General features: G+C 42.2%; 1 protein-coding gene across 4 annotated transcripts in view; it reads right to left on the reverse strand.

Moving 5' to 3' along the window:
- SCARB2 (scavenger receptor class B member 2) overlaps nt 1-17,639 on the reverse strand; it is a 99,154-nt gene that overhangs the window by 36,767 nt on the left and 44,748 nt on the right. For all 4 annotated transcript variants that reach the window (XM_058547289.1, XM_058547290.1, XM_058547288.1 and 1 more), the window contains exon 2: nt 6,233-6,390. In XM_058547289.1, the coding sequence (XP_058403272.1) occupies nt 6,233-6,378 (146 nt within the window). In that variant the 5' untranslated portion in view covers nt 6,379-6,390. The remainder of the gene's footprint in view (nt 1-6,232; nt 6,391-17,639) is intronic.

A 17,639-nucleotide genomic window follows, 5' to 3' on the forward strand; every position in this document is an offset into this window, starting at 1 on the left:
TATACAGCTTGGCTCAGAGATGAGTAAAAACCAAAGGGCATGGGGCCGGCTCCATGTCATAGCGGTTAAGTGTGCGTGCTCCACTGCTGGCGGCCCGGGTTCGGATCCTGGGCATGCATTAATGCACTGCTTGTCAGGCCATGCTGGGGTGGCATCCCATATAAAGTGGAGGAAGATGGGCACAGATGTTAGCCCAGGGCCAGTCTTCCTCAGGAAAAAGAAGAGGATTGGCATGGATGTTAGCTCAGGGCTGATCTTCCTCACAAAACAACAGCAGCAGCAACAACAACAAAAAGAACCAAAGGGCTAACAGGACAGAATTTGAAAGTTTAAACAAAGTTCCTACCTTTGCTAATGTGCAAGGAGACAATCAGGTCCTTAAGAAATTAAATGTGAAAAAAAAGAACTACAAGAAAAGAAACTTGAATATCAAACTTTGAAGGGAGCAGGACGTTTTAAGCTCAGAAATGATAGAAAAGTTCATGAAAGAACCGATTTGACTCCATATAAATTTTAAATATTGAAAAGGCAAACAATAGAAAAATCATTGCCACAAATGTGACAGAGAGTTAACATCATTATTATATAGAAAGTTTACAGAGTGGCATGAACACACCAGATCCCAGACAGGCAAAGGACAAGAACTAAGAGTGTGGAAACACAATTGGTTGGTAAACATGGGGAGAATATTCAATACACGTGGTAATCAAAGGATGAAATGAGAACTGGTCTACACGGTCAAGAAGAAGGGAATGGTTAAGTGTAGTAATATATTCTATCTCTGGAATATTATCATCACTAAAATGTATTTGTATAAAGACCAAGACATAACATGGGAAAACACCTATGACGTAATATTAAGTGAAGAGAATATGCATGTTACGTACATGTACATGCATATCATACATATAGTATGATAACCATGTAAAAGTAAAAGTCACCCATGGAAAAATGGCTGAGCAGATATCCACTAAAATATCAGCACTGGTTATGTATGAGACAGTGCATGGACAGTTATAGTTTTTCTTATTTTACTTTACTGGATTTTCAAGTTTATCTTTACTACTTATATATATTATTTTTATAATATAAAATCTAGTTTACACTTTTAAGGTAATGCTATATATGATATTGTATATGTTGATTATTTCATAATCTAGTATTACTTAGTGCTCAGTGAATAATAAAAAAAACACTTATGAGGTATTTACCCCTCATGTCTTTTTCCTTACTATCAAAGCAGTAACATGACCCTAAAAAAGAAATGAACATCCAAATAGCAAAACTAAGAAACTCAAACAGGAGATATATGATGGGATATTGTAAATTCAGCAAATATGTCTTAGAAACATGAAAGTTAGTTGAAAGAACCCTTAGACAAATTGATTTTTTAAAAATTCTTGAAATGTTAAATAGTCGGCAAAATAGAAAAAGAAACCCGACAAAATAAAATAAATCTCAAAACATTGCGGAAGCCGTGGAATATGATAAATTGGATACACAATTTATGTGTATGACAAATATGTTGCTAAGCAAAAGGATCACGAAGCAAATTAGCTTTGTGTCAACAGACGTGTTCCGGGGCTGCTCAGTCCACAGCTTGATAAAAATGTAAATAACGCACTACATTCCTTACGTCAGACTGACTGGATTTTATCTACATTTGGAATTGCCATCATCTTTTTCTGAAAACATTAATATTCTGATCTCATTAATATGTGAAAATTTTGGGAAACGTGCCACTGTAAACTGTGTCAATTTAATCAGGCCCTCCACAGCCCAGAGTGGCCTGCCCCCTTCTCAGAGACACCCACCACCAGACCAACCCACACTAGCCAGTGAGACGCCAGCACGCCCCCCCTTCCTTTCCCGGGTCCCTTTGCACACAATCAGCTGACTCAGTTGGGCGGGAACCCATGAGACTATCAAACACTGGAGCAGGAGCCACTGGAATGTTCTGTCTTTCTCATATAGCTAAACAATAGCATAATTAAGTCACAAGTGACAGAAATCAGATCCACTAAATGCAAAAGGCCCAGTAGAGGGGCTATAAGTCTCCCTAAAAAGCCATGTTTTTCTACAAATCCCCGATGAAAGGACTTGGTTCCTGCCCCTCATGGAGCTTCTAGTCCATTGGGAAGAAAGGTAGATATGTAAACCAATTGTTCAAATGCATTTAGTCACTGTGGTAATAGCTGCACATACCAGGGAGAGCGCATTCAAAGTCAAGGAACGTCTCAGGAGGAGGCAGCATTAGAGCTTCGAGAGGTGGTGGTGAGGAGTTCGTTCTTGACTGAGGCAACACATTGTAAGTGTGTTTGGGGACTTACAAATAATTGGAGTACAGTTAGAACTGTGCTGTGCTGTCCAATACAGTAACCACATGCGGCTATTACATACTCGAAATGTGCCGTCTAAATTAGATGTGGATGTGCTATAAATGTAAAATACACGCGGGATACACATAGGATTTCAAAAACAGTGTGAGAAAAAACGTAAAGTGTCTCAATTCTGAATATTGATTACATGTTGAAATGATACTATTTTGGATAGTATTGGGGTAAATAAAATATTACAATTAATTTCTCCTGTTTCTTTTTACTTTTTTATGTGACTATGAGAAAATTTTAAATTATACATGTGGCTCATATTAAATTTCTATTGGATAGATCTGGTTAGAGGATAAAATAGCTCTGGTTAGAGTACAAAATTCTAGGTTGAGAGTGCCAAAAAATTAAATAAAAATAAAAATAAAATAATAAAATAAAGAGGTTAGACATAGAGAAGGAGCCAGATTGCTCAGGTCTTGACCATCACACAGGGAGACCCACAGGGACTCTGAGAAGGGAGGGGAAGGAAATGTCAGAAGTGCCCTTTAGAAAATCACTCTGGAGTGGGTGGAAGAGAGACCAGGGCAAGGAGAAAAACTAGAGGCAGGAAAACTCACAGAGGCAAAAATGAAACCAGTCAATGAGTGATCAACTTGCCTTCTAACCTACTGCATCTGCTCTCAAGGGTACCTAACATTCCCTGTGCCATGGGCCCCCGTGGCAATCTGGTAAAGCCTATGGACTCTCTCTCAGATAAATGTTTTTAAACTCGGAAAATAAAACACCCAGGATTACAAAGGAAATCAATCATTGGAATACAGGCATCATTTAAAAAATCTGTTGATATGACAATATGTGTGCTTCTTTTTGACACTTTAAATAAGATGTAGCAGCAGGCCTAACAATTACTGTAATTTTGAAGGATTTATGAACATGAACGATATTTCCAGCAACAGCTACCATGAGACACAATGATATCTGTGCTTCCATTAGTGGTGAAGCCACGGGTACTGCTAACACTGCGGTGGTTTGTTGCCTACATTTACACTCAAAAGAAATGCTAAATTTTAGTGAATGGTTAGTGAAATAAATGTAATTTTTCTGCACCCAAATCATGGACCACCTTGAATTCCTAGGTTAAGAACCCCTGGTAAGATGTTCCTGGGCTTTCCTCAAGAGTAAGCTAAGGCCCCTCTAAAACGGGAACATGGAGGGAGTAACAGTCAGACCCTGTTCTACTTCTAGGACTTATTTTTTCCCACGACCACATCTACAACAGCACAGTAAGCCAGCAGACACAATGGCCCAGAAGATGTTTTAATGGAATACTGGGTCTCTTTGGGTTATGATCAGAACCCACGACCACAGGAACAGGCCCAGGAGACACAGTGGGAAAATTGTTCGTTAGGGTTTTTCTTTAGTTCTCAAGTGAGTTCATTCCTGCATGGAGGCAAGTTTCTCCTTCTCACCTGAAGGAATTTAGTTGAAAAACAAACACAGCAAAAAGACAAATATTCTATGATTCCACTTATATGAGGTATCTACAGCAGTCACATTCATAGAAACAAAGTAGAATGGTGGTTACTAGGGGCTGAGGGGAAGGGGAAAAGAGGAATTATTTAATGGGTATACAGTTTCAGATCTGCAAGATGAAAAAGTTCTGGAGATCTGTTTTCAACAATGTGAATATAATTAACACTACTGACCTGTATACTTAAAAATGGTTAAGATGGTACATTTCACATTGTGTGGTTTTTTTTTTTTAATCACAATAAAAAATTGGTTAAAATTGCAAAACAAACAAACCAAACAGGGCACTCAGATCCTAATTCTAGTTCAACTTATAATTGTCCCCAAGTAGGACAGTCTCAAATGCAGACCTGCTCTACCCAGTACACAGTTTCTTTAGGCATAAAACACATATAAAAATGTTTTTTAAAATGAAGACCCAACTGTTTTTTAAAAAATTCCTTTATATAACAACAGAACTCATCTTTACAATTCTGGATATTGATTTGCACAGACTAAGACAATCTACTAAGACTAATAACAGGGACTGACCCGGTCACAGAGTGGTTAAGTTCCCACGCTCTGCTTTGGTGGCTTGGGGTTCGTGGGTTTGGATCCCAAACGTGGACCTACACCACTCATCAAGCCATGCTGTGGTGGCGTCCCACAAACAAAATAGAGGAAGATTGGCACAGATGTTAGCTCTGGGCCAATCTTCCTCACCAAAAAAAAAAAAAGAAAGAAAGAAAGAAAGACTAATAACAATAGCAAACAGCACTAATCATGTACGAGGCACTAGTACAAGCACTTTATAAATACCGACTCATTGACCCATTTAATCCTCATCACAATCCTGTGGTGGAGGTCCTATTTTCATCCCCACTTTACAGGTAAGGAAACCACGGCACAAAGAACTAGTAAGTGGTGGAGGCAGATTCAAAACAGGCAATTCTGACTCCAGAGCCAGACCACGAGCACCTGAGGCAGGCACCAGGATTTTTATCTCTGAATTCCAGCACGGAGAATAGTACTGACTCATAATAAATGAATCAGTCAGCAACCATTTATTGAGCAATCGATTACGACAGAATTGTGAGGCATTTTCACCATTCAGCAGTTCTGAAGAACAAAGATCTTGCTCTCTGCTTCCTTTATTTTTTTTAAACTTGAGAAGGACAAACTTCAGATGACAGATTATTGTGAGTGGGGGTGGGAGCAGGAGAAAGGACTACTGTCATAGTGGGTGGGGGAATGTTGCAATAGGGAAAACACTCTGACCATAAGATCTCCAACTGCCTCCTTCTACTAATCTTTTAAAAAAGGATTAAAGCGGAGCCAGCCCGGTGGCGCAAGTGGTTAAGTGTACGCGCTCCACTGCGGCGGCCCGGGGTTCGCCGATTCGGATCCCGGGCGCGCACCCATGCACCACTTGGCAGGCCATGCTGTGGCAGCATCCCATATAAAGTGGAGGAAGATGGGCACGGATCTTAGCCCAGGGCCAGTCTTCTTCAGCAAAAAAAAAAGAGGAAGATTGGCAGATGTTAGCACAGGGCTGATCTCCTCACACACACCAAAAAAAAACGGATTAAAGCAATTCTCCTAACTTCCCAGTGCTTGGGACTGGTGGTCACTGCCAAAGACTCTAACCCACCTTGCCACTTGGTCATCTCTCATAGCCAGGAGAGGTGGGGAAAGGAGTGAATAAGAGACAGAAAGGCCTGTCTGCAGACCAACAAAGAATTCTAGGAACTGGTCTAAAACTACATATGCAGGGGAGGGAAAGAAGGGAAGGCCCTAAAAGTCACCAAAAATATCAAGGGGTGGCCCGGTGGCATAGTGGTTGAGTTTGTGTGCTCAGCTTTGGCGGCCTGGGGTTTGCTGTTTTGGATCCTGGGCACGGACCTACTCACCACTCATCAAGCCATAGTGAGGCGGCGTCCCACATAGAAGAGCTAGAAAGACACACAACTAGGATGTACAATTATGTACTGGGGCTTTGGGGAGAAAAAAAGAAAAAGAGAAAGAATGGCAACAGATATTAGCACAGGGCCAATCTTCCTCAAAAAAAAAAAAAATCAAGGGGAGACCTCAAAAGGGCTGGGGGTGGGAGGAACTCCTCATGGCTCAACAACCACATTCTGCCAACTCAGGAGGAAGCAGCTGCATTTCTAAACATACCAGGCTAACACTCAGCCCCAATCCACAAAGCCATTCTCTGTTGAGGTATCACACGCGTGTGCCAAATGTCAGCAGCATTTCAGACAGGTGTGACAGAAACCCATGCTCCCCACGCAGCACGCAGAGGATGCTCCTGGGAGGAGACAAGGACTCAGGCCACAGTGGAGTCACTCCAGATTTCTGTTGGGCACGGCAGGGAGGTGGTCAGGACTCACCTGTAGGTGTATGGCCCCACTTCTTCCAGCCAAGGGGTCTCCCCTCTGAGGATCTCCTCTGGATTGGTGACATTGAAGAAATAGAACTGGCAGTACACGGGCAGAGGGGGCTTCTTCCAAGAGTCAAATGTCTCGGAACCATTCATTAACACAATATTCTAGGAGAGAAAACCAAAAGGAGATTTACAAAGTGTAAGGCAGTTGGCTTTGAACACAGAGGCAGAGAGAGGAACACTCCTTACTCTGACCTTCTAGCTCGCTTATTTTTTTCACAGGCATTCAACTGCAGTCTCTTGAGAGCAGGACCATGCCTTATGCCTATATGAAGCCCACAGCCCTATTAAACCATAAAAGGTCTTCAGTAAATATTTGTGGTAAAGGAAGGATGCTGGAACCATGGCTCATGGGTGGAAACATGATGTTACCAAAACCAAGGCCACAGATTGAGAACCCAAAAGGCCCTATTGGCTTTGTTACAAAGATTCCACTGAAAGAACAGCAGCTATGGCAGTCAGGCCATTCTGAGAAGCACCATGCACTTCCAGCTGGCCCACATGAGAGAAGAATAGGGAGACAGGCCCAAGAAGGCAAGCTTTGGTCCTTTCATTTGCGGTAGAACCACACCACCCATACCACCTCGACACCAGGGGTGGTATATGCATTTTCTCATTCAATCCCCAACAAGCCCGTAACATAGAGATGTCTATCCCCCTGTTTTCAAGATAAGAAAGCTGAGCCTCACTGAAGTTAAGTGCTTAGGGTATTCTCTGTCTACAGGCCTTCGTTTCCCACCCTTATCATGTGTTCTGGACTAAATTGTGTCCCCTCAAAATTCGTATATTGAAGTCCTAACCTCCACTACCTCAGAATGGGACTGTATTTGGAGATAGGGTCTTTAAAGAGAAATTTAAGGTTAAATGAGGTCATTAGGGTGGGCTATAATCGAATATGACTGATGTCCTTATAAGAAGAGGAGATCAGGACACAAGGGAGAGATCATGTGAAGACACAGGAAGAAGACAGCCATCTACCAGCAAAGGAGAGAGGCCTCAGAAGAAATCAACCTTGCTGACACCTTGATCTCAGACTTCTAGCCTCCAGAACTATGAGAACTGTTGTTCAAGTCACCCAGTCTGTGGGATTTGTTACAGAATCCCTAGCAAACTAATACACCATGGCCCCCCTATGGGAAGAGTATTCTTCCCACCCTACTGATTTCAGGCTTGGCCAAGTGACTTGATTTGAGTAACAGAATGTAGGTGAAATGGCAATGCCCCAATTTTGAACTAAGGCCTTAAAAGGCATGGCAAGTTTCCACCAGCCACCCTCTGCCAAGAGAACAGCATGCCCCAGGTAGCTGTTGACCCTTCAGCCAAGGCCCTAAAATGATGATGTGTGGACCACACGTGAAGCCTGGAGTCCAGCCTAGTTCAGCTGAGCCAGCCAAGCTCAAACTGCAGCCAACCTGCACAGCTGAGTGTGCAACAAATGTTACTGTTACAAGCTACTGAGATTTGGGTTTGTTTGTTATCCAGCATTGCAATAGAAGCCTGATTAACACAGCACCCAAGGTTAACAGACACAAACCTCATATCTAGCAGTCCTAATGGTCCTTAATTTGTTAATGGAAAAACACTGCATTTTTACAGTAAAAATTGTTGAAGTACACATGAAAGATAAAAGCACACACTGAGAATAAACAAACCAAAATGTGCACAGTGATTAACTCTGTGTGTTGGAAATTTGGATCATTGTTATTTTCTCTTTGACGAGATTCTGTATTTTCCAAATTTTTTATAATGAATAAAAAATTCACATTGAGAAAATTTTTAAAAAGAAAATGGAAACTGAAAAATTGATAGAGACAATGTAAGGCCACTAGTGAAACCATAAGAACCAGATTGCAAAAGAAGCATCCTCTGATGTCACCTGTTTCTTCTCTGGCAGTGAGGCTTTGGGTGACAATAAACAAAGGGACCAGCTTCAAAAAATGTTAGAAACCACACGCTAAAACACACAAATTTTAGTAGTCCAGCCTCTAATTTAACAGAAGCAATGTTGCAAAGGAGCTTAATGATATTGTTCTACCATTAAATAGAAAATATTCCAACAATCTCTGCAGGGAAAAACAAAGTGGCTCTGGAATAAATGAACGCAGAAGACCTAAGCTTGTCAAAGCAAAGCTCGTCATCTGGAGGGCTGGAAGCAAATTCACATCCATGAGTTGGCCGTGTCATAGAATTGGGGATGACTTGTGGTTTGGCATCAGTTCAGAACATCTAATCACCAGATTTCTATCCAAATGACACATTATTGAAATATTCTTGGCCTTTACTATTAGTACTGATTTACTGAGTTGAGATCACATTGATGAGACAGAAAAACTTTAAGACAAACCATGAAACCCCTTTCCTCCAACCTTCCGGGTCCAGCTCAGACGCTCTCGTTGGTGAAGCCCTCCCCACCTGGCCCCACACACGTTGATCTTCCCTGCCCCAGTCACCGAACAGTCTAATCAGTCATTTTAGGTGGTTTTTTAAGAGCTTTGTGGTCTTTTATCTTATCTTCTAAACAAAAGTCTTGGCTTTCTGAGGAGGAGCAAGGGAGAGAGTCAGGCCCAGAGAGCGAGAGAGCACCAGAACTGGAAAGGACCTCTAGGCCCTGGAAGGGTAAGGGACTGTGCTCAAGGTCACACAACTACTTAATGTCACAGCTGGGTCTGGGACCCAGTGTGGCTTTTCTCCACTCTCCCACCATACCTTTGCATACAACACTTTAATAAAATGGGTATCAATACACTACATATTTTAGTTATACAAGTATATGGTAGAGTTTCTCTGCCATAAAGTACACATCTAGACCTAGAAACAGCTCAGTAACATAAATTTAACCTACCTAAAACTAATATGTTAACTATGAGAAGTCTAACATAAATAATAATTTGTCTTCAGAGGATTTTGAAGGCTCATAGATATTTTAAAAGTTGTCTGATTTCATTGAAATAAGAACTTCTTCTTGTCTATAAATTTCCAGAAAAGGGCAGGGCAATAACTTTCCCTCCTCCATGAATTCCTTGAGTAGCCCCCTTCAACTGGATGATCATCCTTTCCTTTGAACCTCATAACACATTACATAGGAATTTCTTAGGGAAAAAAGTGGTCAGGACAGAAAACGTCTTCTAAAAATTGAAGTTAACAGGAATCAACTTGAAGCAAGTGATATTCGCAACCAAAAATGAAAGTGCAGCTACTCAATATGGTGATGTATTAAGTTAACCGTAGGCTTATCAAAACAGAAGGTGGTGACCCACAAAAAAAGAGTAGGGTTTTTTTTCCCTTTAATCTTCCCCACAGTGTCTAGGACAATGCAGTTCTTGGAGAAATATCTGTTCAATCAACAAAATATAGTACTAGAACACTTTTACATTAGCGTCCATCGACTCTGCTTATAAGACAGTGCAGAGAAGAACTGAATATGAGGCAATCAGAGATGAGCAGAAGAAAGGCATGAACGGTCAATGCAAAGCCACGGTGCCAGACCTTGTAACAGGAGCTTGACAGCTCCAAATCCAAGGAGGGCGTTTAATGTGTACCCAGAGGAAGTGGTTGTTCATTGGCCATTTTAGTCACATTCAGATATGGAGAAAGCAATAGCTGCATTAGAATCACAGGTACTAATCATAGATCTAGCACCTATCAGTTTGTGTATCTTATCAGAAATCCAGCACCCTAAAGAGCTAAGTGCAGCCAGTTCCTTTTGTGGGTAGAAAGAAAAATCTGTGTCCCTCCATGACCTCTATTCGTAACAACTATTTAAAGTAGTGCTATACCCATGGTTTTCTTGCAAAGTATAGAACTATGCATGCAAATCATCAAAACACTGTGTAGTATGTGCTAGGAGATACCCAGCAACATAGATACGGTTTTTGTGTTCCAGGAGCTTATCCTCTATTTAGGGGAATATTGATACACACATGCAAGATAATCAACGATATAAAGTAGCATGTGATAAATGGCCAATGAGTACACCAGACAATGGTCTCTACAGTGTTCAGACAATGGATTCTATGAACTGAGATGGAGAAAGGTGGTGCTTAAAGTAAGCTGGGAATAGTGAATAAAAATTTGGCAAGCAGAGGAAGGTCATGGGGGTGGACGCCTTTTGGACAGCCAGAGTTGATTCAATTATCCTGTCTGCCTGGACAGAGTGAGCCCTTCCTCCCTGCGCTGTGTCCATCTCTCCTAGAGTCCTCTGCTTAATCAGAAAGATAGCAGATGTGGAGAATGAGACAATAAAAGACACAGAGGTGGGACAGTATTAGGTGTGACTGGTTTTATGCGGAGTAGGGAGATTCTTTTAGAGAAAGAGGTTGGGGTCACAGGAGTCTAGACATATACAATGGGGGAGCCATGGAAGGTTTTTGAGATGCAGATTATCAAGAGCCAGACACTACAGGTTGCCACCTTATCTCATCCCTAATCCCCCTAATAGTCTACCAGGTGAAAATCACCTTCCCCATTTTATACTTCAGGAGATGTTAGGAGAATTTGCTAGTAGTGGGTGGAGCCAGCCTCCCACCCCAGGACTCACTCCAAAGCTGTGCTCCTGGCAATGCTGAATTTTATCGGAGCACGGAAAAAAGCAATAGTTCAGGAATCTCCCTTTCCGTGCTCCAGGAACGGCTTACTGCAAAGAAACACCCTTCCCCATATGACTTAGATAAGATTCACAGATGCTCCACCCCCCCCCCTCGTTTACCTAAGACAAGGCCAGACACAGACCCTCTAGATTTCCATTTTTTGCCTCATAATTGGTTAGCTGAACCACTTGTTCCCACTGATCAATGGCAACAACATGCTGGTTAATGTACAGCATGGTGACTATAGTTAATAATACTGTATTGTATACTTGACAGTTGCTAAGAGAGTAGATCTCGTGTTCTCACCACACACACACACAAAGACACACACACAAAGGTAGCTATGGGAGGTGATGAATACGTTAATTAGCTTGATTGTGGTCATCATTTCACAATGTATATACATTTACCAAAACATCATGTTGTGCACCTTAAATATATACAATTTTCATTTGTCAATCATACCTCAATAAAGTTGGGAAAAAAAATGCTTGTTAGCCAAACTCTGGTTAAGTTTTTCTGCTTCCCAGCCTTGTTTACTCCTCCCTATAAAGGAAAACCTCTGACCCTTGAGGCTCCTGCAGATCACACTGCCACAGGCTCTCCAGAACGCAAGTCCCCTCCCTCTATTGCAACAGTCCTTTCCTTTTTGCAATAATCCTTTCAAATAGTCTCTCCTTATCAGGAGACTTCTGACCTTTGTGCTATGTTGCCTATTTTGAACTGACACAGGCAACAGGTGTTTTAGAAGGTTCTGCCGGCACAGGTGGGAAGGAGGGCTTGGCTAGGATTATAGTAAGGATTAAATGAAGTTTCAGCAGAGTGCTTATCTCAGGCCATACTCAAAATGCGCAATAAATGGTGACTGTGATCTTGATTATTACCATCCTCAGGTTGGGGTTGAAAGGGTTCCAGGGCTTAGCCAGAAGAAAAAAGGGAATCGTGTCACTCCTGTGAGTCTGCTCAAATACAGACAACCCAGCAAATGCTAAACAAAAGAGAAAAACAACAGAAGTCTTTAGTCATGATTCTCTCCTCCAGCCCTATATATAATTCAGTTTAAACTGAAACATCAGGAATTAGCAGAAAATTGGAAATAACCAAAATGCTGAACAGGAAAAGAATGACAGTAAATTATGATAATTCACAGGTTAGAGTAGACAGCAACCATTAAAATTATAAAAACTACATAGAAACAAGAAACATGCTCATGATCTATGTTAAATGGAAAGGGCAGACAATGTAAAATATGTGCATGTGCAGATAAAATGCAAAAATGAAAACATTAGGGGGGTGAAATAGAGATAATTTAAAAATTTCAGTCTTTTAGTTACCCTCAAAATCTCTTAAGCATCCACGCTAAATGTCTAATAGCACTTATCTCTGCAGGACAGGATTATGAGGGGTCTTCCATTCTGTCATGTTTTTCTGCGTTGTTTGGATTTTTTACAACAGAAATAAATTACTTCTGTAAGCAGAAAAATATAATTGTTCCCTTATAAGTTTTTTAGAAACTCAGATTCTATAAAATGTTATTAACCCACCCTAAGGGCAAGGAGGAGTGGATACAAAGAGAACCAACCTCATCTAGGCTTTTCTTCTGTCCTTGCGAGGCTGATGCCTCCTCAGCTGTAGTCAGCTCTCTCACAAAAGCTCCCAGCCCATCCCCCACCCCGGGCTGTACAGGCTCTCTCTTCCCATCATTGTCAGGAGGGCTGTTGAGCACTCTGTATTCCCGGCTAACTTATCCTGAGAAGCATCTCCGTGTGTGGAGAACTTCTGAATGAGAAAGGACTTGCAATCTCACTCATTTATTCAAGTAAAGAAAAACTCCTCAGAATTATGATTCGCAAAAGAGCCAGTGTGAATGAACAGATGGTGAACTGCCCGAGGTTCTCTTGCCTGGTGTGTATCCAGCCCTTAGGCAATCAAAAGTCCACAGGCAAGTGGAAGAGCTTCCGGTAAGAAGGAGAACAAAATCCTTCCCAGAAGGGAGGGTAATACTGGCTGTTCTTGCAACAGTCTGACTTGAACTCATACCTCCAAATTTCAAGTTCACTAAGGACGTTTCAGGATAGAAATAAACATTTAGTAGACTCGAGTCCTTAACTAAATAAAGCAAATGAAAAACCTAACAGTAAAACCTAATAATAAAACCGATCCTTGACAGCTTGCCAGAGTCACACTGACAGCAGATTCTGTTACAACCTGGGCCTCTCCTCACAGCCTTCCTCCACCCCCATTGCCCTCCTCTCCCTGGCCACTCTTAGCTGAGCCAACACCAACACAACTCTCACACCACCTTTTATTCCTTTCAACCTTGCTCTCAAGAGTGCTGGCTTTTCCTGCACCTTTAATGTGTTTCTTTGCCTCCAACCCACATGGCTGGATGTAGGAACCCAATGTAAATCCCAGAGTAGGCCGCACGTTGTGTGTTGTGTGTGTGTGTGTGTGGGTACACACTAAGTAGGGAAGGAGAAGGGGAATGAGAGAACAGAGGGAAGTTCATAAACACAGCTGCCATTTCTACAACAGTTGCTTCTTTATTTTTATCTCCTTCCCCTGATGTTCAGCTCAGAGGACAATACTGTTACTACCATGGCCAGCTGCTATCTATTGTAAGTCTCCAGGAGTCAGGCACCGCCGTGCTAAGGCTTTATGTCCACGATCTCTGAGCCTTACACTGAATCTGCAAGGTAAGGTTTCCCATCTTGCAGATACGGAAATGGTGGCACTGGCTTTCCCCAGCTCACAGAGCCAGTAAGTCAAGTCCAATCCTCCCAAGTCCAGGTCTGTGGGTTGGCAAAGTCCATGCGTGGCCACTCCAGCAGCTGCCACCCCACCGCACCCCCAGGGTAGAGCTGCCAGATTTAGCTAATAAAAACACTGGATGTCCAAGTATGTCCCAATATTGCATGGGCTATGTCAAAAATGCTTTAATTTTTAGGAGATACATGCTGAAGGATTCACGGGCAAAGAGTTGTAATGTCTGCAACTTACATTCAAACAATTCAAGAAAAAGTGTCTCAGAGAGCTGAAGTAATGAATCGAGATACTGCATGAGACATACTCACTGAAGTATTATTTGCTGTTTCTCTGAAATTCAACTTTAACTAAGCATCCTATATTTTATCTGGCAGCCCTACTCCAGAGAGACCGTCAAACTGTGGAGAAACCGTACCTGGGCTCTAAGACCTTCCTAGGGAGTCAGCCCTTACCTCTGGAGGGCAGGAAACTAGGGCTGCCATGTGAGGTCATGGTGTGAGATCAAGGTGAAGTCCTGGCCTGGAACTGACATGTGAGGAACTGAGAAAGGGAGAGAGCCCTTGTCTTTCCGGGTGGCTGCTCTGCCCTAGTTACGCTAATGTGTTCAGAGAAAGCACCTCAACCTCCTGCTACAAGATGGTCTAGAAGAGGGCTCCGTTGTGACCTTAAACTTCTAATTTCTGGCCCAGATCCTCAGGGCATTCAATCGTACACTCCCAGGAGCTTGCTTTGCAAAGGAAGGACTCAGAAACTAACAAGTAATAGCCTTAACTTCAAGCCCAGAGAACGTCTGGCACAGGAAGTCATTCACTCCCCCCAATACAACAAGCCAGTTTCCCTAGTCACAAGGAGTCCTTTGCTCAGTCTAAACATAAAGCCGTGGAAAGCCGTGGCTTGCAAACAACTGATCCTCCTCACTGAGGATTCTGCTGTGGTGGTGACAGCCAGCAGACAAACCCTGTAATCAGCAGAGCTTTCTAGTTATGCTACATTAAAAATCAATGTGAGGTCCTAAATCAGTTTTACAACATGACTTTGGATATTGCTTATTAATTTTAGTCAAGCAGAACACGAAGAATTTTTTCAGGCATAATTCTGTGGCACTACCACCAAAAGAAATATTGGAAAGATGATCGAGTTATATGGTGAATCTGCAGTGTGAACAGCCAAATTAATCATTTGGATTGAAAAACTTATTTTTCAGTTAATTAACCAATATGTATATATTAAGAGCTTTCTACATACCCAACATAGGGTTTGTTCTCAAGAAAAATTTAGCGAAGGACCCCAAACTGACATGCATGTAATAATTAGTGAACAATTAGGTGTGTTGCCAGGCCCAGCAATTCAGCCTGAAGAAGGGCTTGTGCCTGAAATTGTTTGAATCATTTCAGTTGAATGGATCCATCCTAAAATCCCCACCTGGACATCTCATAGGCTCCTCAAAGTCAACATGACCAAAAATGGACTCATGATTTTCTCCCCTAATCAGTCACTAAGTCCTTTTCTCCATTTCTATTCCTGTGCCCATTTCATCACCGGCTTAGAGCGCAGCAATACTGTAGGTAGTCCCCTAACTGGTCTCCTTCTCTCCAGCCTTGTTCCTTTCAAATCCATTATCAACCTCAGCCTCCAGAGTGTTCTACCAAAAGTGCCTATCGGAGCAGCCACTCTCCCCAAGGGTCCCAGGACAAAGTCCAAGGTCCTTGACCTGCTGTACTAAGCCCTGCCAAGATCTGACACAGCCTGTCACCTGTCATCATCTGTCATTCCCCGGTAGGCACTTTATGCGCCAGCAACACTCAATTGCCCTCTGTTCCCCAGGTACAGGCTGGATCAGCTGCTTCTGTGAGACCTGTCATGACTTGATACAGCCATAAGACACAATACATCCAAGTCAGCCTGACAGAGATCTTTCGGGAAGGCAACACTAGGAGAGTTGTTGAACCAGCTGTGCCGGCTTAAGCCACTTCCAAATGACAAAAATAAGTACTCAGGGGATTGCATTAGGCTTTGATGGGAATAAGCAATACTTTTAAGGAAACTTTCAGGACTCAAGAGCACTGCTGGTTGTTCTTTAGTTCAACAGCGTGCTACTTAATAATTAAACACACTTCAGCATCCATGTTGCCATCTACACAGTCTAAATTCACCCAGAGATAAAGCCCACCAGCTTTGAGAACTAGGCCTAACAGTGTGTGGCTGATTCTCATTGGACTCCAGATTAATCAAACTCACCAAATATCAAACACCAGTTGCTTTGCTTTGTTTTTTAAAATTTCTCCCTGAACCTAGGCAAAGCCAATCCAGACTCTTGTAGTAACATAAGTAATTTGCGCTACTTACCTTTTTTAATTCTCTATTCAGGTAAAAGAAATAAGCTGCCATTAACATTCGACCCTTATTCTCTGACCTTTTTTTAACTCAGGAACAAATGTACTGGCATTCTTTCTTTTTAATGTCACTACTGTGAACTCATTTGGCTTTCATTGCAACTGTAATCATTTCAGCTAATGAGATCTGACAGTTGAGGTTCAAATGTTAGTTCATGTGTAAGCTGCTGCTCTGTCTGTAAATTACATACAGGACAGTGTGGTGGAACAGCTATCCCGAAAAAGCTCCTGCCACAAAACACCCGCTAGAATAGCTTTTACAAGCTTCCAGGTAATTACAAATGTAAAACCAAGGTTGAGCACTGCCGGCCTAAAGGGAGAAAAAGCAGCCACCAAATGGAACCTTAATCCTAAGGACCAGGTGAAAATCGGGGAAACATATGTGCACGTGGGGGGAGGGGTGGTTGAAGGCATGGATGAGAAAGAGGATTTTGAGATGTGAATAAATAAGAAGAGTAGCCATCAAAACACTGCCTGGTTCTGTGTGTAACTTGTATGGCAGGTCTTATTACTTGACAACCTGTTTGGTTGTGATTATATCTCTCAAAGATGAAATAAGTGATGTTTTCATCGCCTCTTTATATCTATGTCTCCTCTTCCTTCCATTGCTCTGGATTAATAGAAGTATACAGTGTTAAAAGCAAATATCCTTAAAATGGGATTTGCCAGAGTGACTACATTACTGTAACAATGGCATTCTGCTCCCTTTCTCTCGAAAGAACATAAAACTCAGATGCTGAAGGGGTGGCGTGGGTAAGGTAAATGAGTAGAGCAGGCACCAGTCTGTACATTTGCTTGTATGTGAAACCCTAGCAATAATATCCGCTTCTACATAGAAGCGTGCCCTCTCCCCCTTTTGTTAAATACGTGACCCTTTCAGACTGTCTTTCATTTTCCTTCTTTTGGTAAAGAGGGCCAGATACAAACAGATATTTCTCTACTCTAAGAAAGACAACAGAACAAGCATGATGACAAAGGGCACCTTCACTGGGCCTTGGGGTCAGGGGGCCAACAGGAGTGTGAAGGACGGTGGGAGCAGGGAGGGAGGTCACACCTGGAGGGCAGCCTCTAGTCTGCTCAGCCTGCTGCCACACAGCACTGGGGTGTGGACAGCCCTGCAGAGCATCCACATGCTTCAAGGGAAGCTGGAAATCTGGATAACTGGGTGAAGTTTCCAGATTTTAAAGGTATAAACTATTAGTGAGGCAAACATGTGACCAATGGTCTACAGAGCAGAACAAAAACGTGAAGCTAAACAAGAACAACATGCAAACAAAATCATTCCCAAAGATGTACGGTTTCGTCTCTTCATCTTTCCATTCATCCAAGCAACATTTACTGACCATCTATTTCATATGACACTGCATTTGGCGATATGGGAAGAAGATGGAAAGCTACACAAGGCAGGACCCCTACCTTCAAAGAGAGCTTTCAGGCTAGTTTTAAATACTAAATTATGTCATATGGATTGAAAATCCCTGGCAGGAACGAGGCTAGAGGGGAACTATCCAGTAATTCCATTATGCAGATGCTAATTTTCTTGTCTAGTTTGATCAGCACACATGGAAAGACAAGAGACTCAGTGAACTCATCACTGATGGCCAACTGT

This window comes from Diceros bicornis, chromosome 8 (assembly GCF_020826845.1).
Source record: "Diceros bicornis minor isolate mBicDic1 chromosome 8, mDicBic1.mat.cur, whole genome shotgun sequence".
NCBI classification, from domain to species: domain Eukaryota; kingdom Metazoa; phylum Chordata; class Mammalia; order Perissodactyla; family Rhinocerotidae; genus Diceros; species Diceros bicornis.